Source organism: Ptychodera flava, chromosome 4, assembly GCF_041260155.1.
Source record: "Ptychodera flava strain L36383 chromosome 4, AS_Pfla_20210202, whole genome shotgun sequence".
NCBI classification, from domain to species: domain Eukaryota; kingdom Metazoa; phylum Hemichordata; class Enteropneusta; family Ptychoderidae; genus Ptychodera; species Ptychodera flava.
In genome coordinates, this window is record NC_091931.1 from 27,561,725 (window position 1) to 27,569,299 (window position 7,575).

At 38.5% G+C, this 7,575-nt stretch overlaps 1 protein-coding gene across 1 annotated transcript in view; it reads right to left on the reverse strand.

The window, feature by feature from the left end:
• The window catches only part of LOC139132198 (sacsin-like), a 25,137-nt gene extending 17,790 nt beyond the window's left edge, over window positions 1-7,347 (reverse strand). The window contains exons 1-2 of the mRNA XM_070698587.1: window positions 7,219-7,347; window positions 4,184-4,269 (exon numbers count right to left, since the gene is read on the reverse strand). Of these exons, the coding sequence (XP_070554688.1) occupies window positions 4,184-4,199 (16 nt within the window). The 5' untranslated portion in view covers window positions 4,200-4,269; window positions 7,219-7,347. The remainder of the gene's footprint in view (window positions 1-4,183; window positions 4,270-7,218) is intronic.
• Between the last annotated feature and the right edge of the window lie 228 nt (window positions 7,348-7,575).

A 7,575-nucleotide genomic window follows, 5' to 3' on the forward strand; every position in this document is an offset into this window, starting at 1 on the left:
AAATATGAAAATGATGACCTGTTTTATTGATTTTTAGTGATTTTGTGAAAAACCGTAAATTTTTAATGTCATTTTGTAAAAAAACAAGCGCGGTGACCCCATCTTTTTTTCCAGTTTTAGACTATTCACATATGTAGGTATTCAAAAATCCCCATTTGAAAAAATTGACATTACTTTTACTTTTTCCGATCGTACATCCTTAAGCTATTTCAAAGTACAATACAATTAATTTCGAAGGATAATAATACAGAAGCTTCAAAATCTAATACCTTTTAATATTTTGGAGAGAAAACTTACCACTTCTGGTCTTGAATCCGCACGATCACGACTTCAGGGTGCGCTTACAAGAAAAATGTCGCAACTTCCGTTTTGATTCATCATGGGATAGAAAAAGGCATCAAACTTGAACACCAAGTGTTTAGATGAAGTAGAACGCCTCTTGCACGCCGATGTTAAAATTTAACCCGTAATAAACGTGTAAAATTATTTTGTATGCTTCCTCTTTCAGAAAAAAAATGCTTTCAACAATTGTAGACCGGAAATATTTTTCACTCAGTGAGAAATTCGTTACACCAAAATCCGTGTACGTTTGCCGGACAACAAGGCAGCAGTAAATTTAATATAGCCATTGTAAAGTAAAAAACACAAAAGATTGTTGATTGTTTCAAAGTATTGTAAAATTTCTGTGATGCTGAGTTTTTGAACACTCGAAGGAGACGATTGTTAACACTACGTGTTCAGGTTTAGAACACCGTTGTTAATAATATGAACACTAGTGTTAACAATATGAACACTAGCCGTTCAAATTTGAACACCGACATGTACATTTTGAACGCGTAAAGACGCGTCTAGCGTCCACTATTTTTACAGTGTACACAGAGAAATATCTGTATCCCTTGATCAATTATCAAAAGAAACATGTTCAGCAATGTTCGATAAAGTTTGTGTGCGATGTACGACAGTGAGTATGTATATGCCAATGTTTCATGAACATTATTGCCTGTAGAGGGTCAAGGTTACAAAAATTGTAACAACTTAGCTAAGTACTGAACCGATCATCATGAACTAAAGAATTGGGATGTACTCTACCTTTTTTGATTGTGATGTCTCCACTAGACTATAGGTACAATATATGCTGTAACTTCAAATCTGATGGATAATTTGTACCTTACTAAATTATCGTCCATTGTTTCATAGAAACGATAGTTATTAAGTGACTTACGGAGCCGTCATTATTTACGGCCTGGCTGTGGAGGAATTAAATCGGAAACTCTGAAATTTCGATTAATCCCCCCTGCCAACCTTGATGAATTTGAGCAACCCCCTCTCTAACACAGAAATTTCGACTGACCCTACCCCATTTCGAAACGTAATAAATGTCAAGACAAGTTCTTGTAAAATTTACAAAAATACAGCAATAGTAAAACTTTTCATATCCTTGAGAACCCTGCTGGATTATCATAGGTTATCTTATGGCGATTGTAAAAGATGAAAACAACAAAATGAAATTAATTCAAAGTCTCAACAAAATGTAGATATAAAAGCTCACGCTTTAACCAGTATCCAACCATACAGTATTGTTTACTTTGAACGGGTATCATGACAGGGTTTTCACTAAGATATCTGACAGGGCAGAATTTGAAGGTACAGGGGAGAGAACACGGGAGAGGCTGACGGGGAAAATGTCAGAGGAGGTTGTAACCTCTTTTGTGTAGAAAAGTTTGAGGAATTGATGTGTGCAATGGTGAAGTCTTATGCAATAGGAAAGGTGTTTTCAATTTGTGTCTTTAAAATATAGTAGTTAGAACACCAGAAGGAGAGAGCGCGAGAGAGGGTGCACAGGTATAGAGGTCAAAGGTTATTTAAATTCAGAAAAATAATACTTCTCAAAAACGGCATGGTCAATAACCTTGAAATTTGATATGTAGCATCTTGGTAGTATGATCTGAAAAGTTTCTTTACTAATTTTCGATTTTTCAATTTTTATGCAAATTCGGTGGAATTAACAGTTAACAGCCAGGTCATGCGACCAATCAAAATATGAAGGCTCAGATGCGCCAATACTCAGTATGCCTAATACGCCCAACAAGTTTGAAAAGGCTGCGCACAACGGTTTTGGAGATCTAACTTTACAAAGAATTTACGGAAGAAGAAGAAGAGGAAGTTGAAGTGATCAAGAGTAAATACAATAGGGGCCAAGTCCCGCAGGGCTTTGGCTCCAAAAAAGTGTCCAAAAATGAAGAACGCAAGACAAACAAAAAAAGGCTTTAATAGTCATTCTTGTTTAATCTAGCTAGGGATTTATAGTACCATAAACTTTGGGTTGGTTCTGACAAGCAGTATTTGGGTAAACCCTAAATGTAATTTATCTACTTAGTTTGTGAACTTTAGACATCGTTTTGGCTTGAGGTCAAATAACACATGCGCCGTCTGATAGTTTCTTGTACAGGTAGTCTTAAAACCCTTTCGTGCTCTGATTTAAATTAAAACTTGGTGTTACCTGACCTAAGTCAGCTTAACATTATCTGCCGAGCCCACGGATAGTCTTTGCCAGCCCTTATTTATACTTCAGAGTAATGTCTGTTTTACATTTTCATTCAAGTATTCACATTGATACATAACATGTGATTTCGATTAAAATATATTTGAACGAGGGTTTTCAGTTAGCTATTTGGACTTTTTACAACCTTTTATGGGCCCATGAATTTCAGATATTTACCTTATTCTTACAGAGTGTCCAATTTTCCTTTAGTACATATGTACTGTTTAACCAGTACATATGTACGTCCCATAGAAATGAGTGAAATTACTAAATTTGGGAGTTTGCATCACTTCAAGTTTCAGAAATTTTGTAAGTGACAGTTTCTTCTGTTTAATTCACTAATATGAATTCACCTTGTCACGGATGTTCATGAAGTTCTTTTAATATAAACATTACTGACATATGTTAATGTTTCGATGTGTAGGCCCGATTTCCTTAAGCTGTTACTAATGTTATATCACATGGGTTTTTCTGTCCAGATAAACAAGTTGTCCTTAAGACAAACAAATCTGGAGTTTATATCCACTGAATGAATACGTTCTGTCTGGAAACCTCGAAAATACCAATAACAACCGATATGTATTCACAACACTTTGATCTCAGTGTCTTGAATTTAAACCCCGGCTGGCAAAGGTCCGGGATCGGGAGTAACTAAGGTGTTAAAAATATTGTGAGGTATTTCTGTCTTTTGTTCTCCTTTATGATTGCAATCGTTATACATAGGTCAGAGGCCACACGCCTGGAGAACAACAGGTTCCGCACACTGACATCAAACACAAAAACAACCAAACATGGTATTGTTGTTAGTTAGTATTTTTCCCTAGTCACCTAGGTCATTTTACGTTCTAATTATCGGACTTTCCTGTTCTCGGTCTTTGCATGCGTGAGTGAGAGAATCTGTGAGGCTTGAAAACGTCGCTATTTTGGAAAGAAGCCAACACAATTGTTTAATTGTGTAATTTGGAAATTCAAATGCACTAGATTGAGTGAGGCTGGTGAAAATACAACTTGCATAGAAGATGTACGGAATATTGTCTTTTATGACGCTGATAGTTGTACCCACAACGATGCTATTTACTTCTTCTGTTTGCAGAATAGTGAATCTCAATATATTCCAACTTTCCAAGTGACACAAAATTGGTTCATTTTATTCATTTAATCACAAATCCCCTAAGAGACCATTACACAATATCGCGAATGCCACTGAACAATTTATACATTATCGAATGCAAGGGAAAGAATGTTGAAATTACAAACTGATCAAAGCATAAGATAACAAGGAACATTTACTCGATTTTTTCAATTCAAGCTGTAAAATTATTCAGGGTATTTGATCACAAGGTTACAAATAATTCACGCCTGTGAAAATTGAAAGAAAAACAAATCACAAGAAGAACGAAGAGAAAATAAATGGACTTTTTATAAGTCCACATTGTCTGATTGTGTGCTTTTAAACTATAGGAAACACGAATTAGAATTAACATAACACCGGACGTCGCGGACAGAGTGAAAGAAAACACATGTTGAAACGATATGGAAAAAACAACTTACAAAAAATTCATGTTGCCAAAATAGGGCCTAATTATGCGTGAAGAAATCAATCTTTATAAGTTTTATATTTTTCAGAGCAATTGTCCCTACCTTCACTTGAAGACATGGTTTCTTCTACACTAGGTCGTTCAAGCCGAGTAAACAGTGAGTCGAATTTAATCTTCTCCGGGAAGCCACTTGGAAAAAAGAAAGACAGTCATATGTAAATTTTAGGATGATGTAAGAACACTTGCCACTTTCCAACAATATACTTAATATACATGTTGTTTCATAATATCTTACCAAGCCACAAGCTGATACAGATTGAACGTAAAGATGTCAATCATACGAAGGGCAGGGTCAATCCTACCTGTTGGTCTATAGCTGTGGTGTTTACCACCCCTCCACAATGAGGGAGGAGGTAAAAGTCTTAAAAGTCAAAATCAGACCGTGAAGGATTGATGCGTTCTCTTCTCTATATAATATCATTGTGACCAGTGAATGCTAGTCTACACTAAGTGAGAAATGGAAGTCACTCATTTACAACACACACATGCACACATATACAAAACACACGCATACGTCGGGCACTGATATAAGCATAATTTGGACCATTTACGAAATTCCTGAGCAATTCCTCTCATGTCCGACTGTACCTATTCTTTGTCATTAAACTGCACATCGTAATTCATATTAACATATTCGGATGCTTGTTCACGTCCCATCGCTGAAACTTTCGTTTTAGTCCTGTGCATGTTTAACAAAGTAGGATACAGCGATGAACGCATTTTGCTTGCAAACGAATAATCTCTCATGTATCGCCTGTAGCCGATTTAAAAGTTCTTTGATCACAAATGTTGTAAAACAGATGACACCATCTATCTTTTTCGTAGAATTAAGTTCGTTCATTCACTTTCGGTTTGAATTCTTCGAAATTCACATCGTATTTGCGAGAGCCTGTCACCGACTGTTCGGCTTCTCTTCTTACCCTCAACATAGTGTGGGAATTTACAGGGAAGATGAAAGCGACTTCGAGCATTTCTCTCCTCACGAAAATGTACAGAAATAAACAAAACACAACACAATGACGACGACAAAAAGGAACTAGGAGATAATCCGTGCACGTTTGACCACAATACGGTATTGTATCGTTAAAGCTGATTCACAGTAAAGCTTAGAGGCAGTGTGATATAGTCTTAGTTTGCTGGTGTTTGCTACGAATTTCAAGGCGCTGATGTATCTTATACTTTAGGGTTGTACAGATATAGAAGGCACTAGTCTGAAGAGCATGTATCGCTCCACAGGATTTGAGCCATATCATTCAAGAAAATACTGACCGACCAGCGGGAAATAAAACACTTTTAAAAATGCAAAGGATAATAACACGGACGTTTCGGGTTCAACCCTTCGTCAGCACTAAAACACGTTGGAGTAACATGCAAATACAAGAGTTAAAAAAAACAACCAATCAACTACTTGAAAGATCGAAAGCGTTGAATTGAGCATTCATTGCAGCTGGTGCTAGAGTGTCTAGTCTAACAATTGTGGCCTGTTCGAGTTTGTGACGGGTAGAGTCGTTCGTGGAAATGATTGCAGCAACTGGTATATATCACACCAGACCGGCCGTGGTGGTGGTGGTGTGGGGTGGTGTGCAGAAATGTTTCTTGACCACCGGGTAATATGAAAGTTTATCTGTCGGTCACAGTATTGGTGCAAAGATGTTCGACAATATAATAGCATGCTGCAGCGTGTACATTTAGTACAGTAAACAACGTATTGGCCGACGTGCGTGTCAGCTCGTCGGAAACCTTAGTTTTATAGTAAAAATGTTAGGACAGGTGCTGCAAATTCGACAACCACATGATAATATGCCGGTTGTGCGGTGTCGATTTAGTTATAATGGAATGAACGAGCCGGTCTTTGATATTGGAGTCAAGTCGAAATGCCACGATGGGTGGGAGGTGGGGTTCAGAAAAAAATATGACGGGTATTGGAAGACTTACTTAAAATAGAAAACTCCTCGAAAATGATTTTACGAATACTGTGGTTTAAAGGACACGTGGTAAGTTGATAAGTTAACACCAAAGGAATGCGTTCGCACCGGGAAGGGATGGTTTCCATTAATAATTAAGTGCCGAGGCACAGTCCCTTCACGCACGTCATTAGGGAAAGACTGCATTAACTTGCATGGTACCTGAAACCCGGATCCTTGTCTGACCAACTCGGGTGACAAACAGAAGACTTTTAATCCCCAAAGGTGTTAATGTTCCATTGTTACGTTTATCCGATCAAGCTGGTGCCATTGTAGGAGAGGCAGGTCTGCGAAATTAATCCTCTAGGCTCTGATAACTAAGTAGGGAAGTGGAGTATTCCTTAGTCAATGGAGCTTTCCCGTTATGTGGCCGATTCAACTGCCACGCGCGTGGAAATGGACACTCCGTTAAATAAAATGCCTTTCTTCTGCTAATGGTTTAACGCGCTGCTTAGCTTTGTCAAATATACAGAGTAAGGATAACCCAGTGCAATGAGCAAAGTACTTTGCATATACTAGTGTGTAACAGGTGCTTAAAGTCTTTTTGATCTGAGGAAATGTGTCGAGCGCATATAAATTGTAAAAAAAATGAATACATCGGGGAGCACTCGTGCATTCTAGACTAACATCAGTTGCAATGAATGTTAACTTCAACGCGTTCGATCTTCCGTTATTTGATTCGTTGGTGTCCTATACTCTTCTTGTATTTCCGCGTCACTCCAATGTGTTTTTAGTGCTGACGAAGGGTTGAACCCGAAACTTCCGATTTTTTATCCTCTGCAGTTTACAAGCGTTTTATCTCCCGCTGGTCGGTCAGTATCATATCGATAGACAGCCACTTTCTATGATTCTTCCTGCAAACTACACAACAGCAATCAACGCAGTCATACATTATATCACAGTCGCTTGTGAATTGATACACGACGGCCGCGCGGTATGCTTCTGGCGCATATCAAACAGAGGGCGTCGTGCATCGATTCACTACTACAGGCGACTGTGCATTATATATACGAAAAACGGGGATTTCCAGCTTCCTTGTGATTTACATGTAACGCTCGTATTAAAGTGCAAGGACATTTAAAATATTCAAGTGAAGATAATAATCGCAACTCACATGCATGTAAGATTTCTGAAAGTATGCCGTCCCGATATGAAACCTACCAAGTACGTAGATCAAAGTGAACGACATCCGGTAGGTTGCAAACGTCCCCAGCACATGAGGGTGTGAACGAGCCGTCGAGTGCTAGTGGAGTGAAGGCTGATCGCTTGTTGCAGCATAACTTAAATGTGCCAGCACCCCTAACTCTTTGTATATTGCACTGTGACCTGACATGTTCTCTGCAGTGAGGGAGCTTTCATTTACTGCACTATGGCTGCAAACCGCCGACCTACCGGGGGCCCGGGGACGTTCGGCAATCTGTTACTATGACCGGGGACACCCGGGGGTGGGGATTGCGGTGTCATTTGAAAT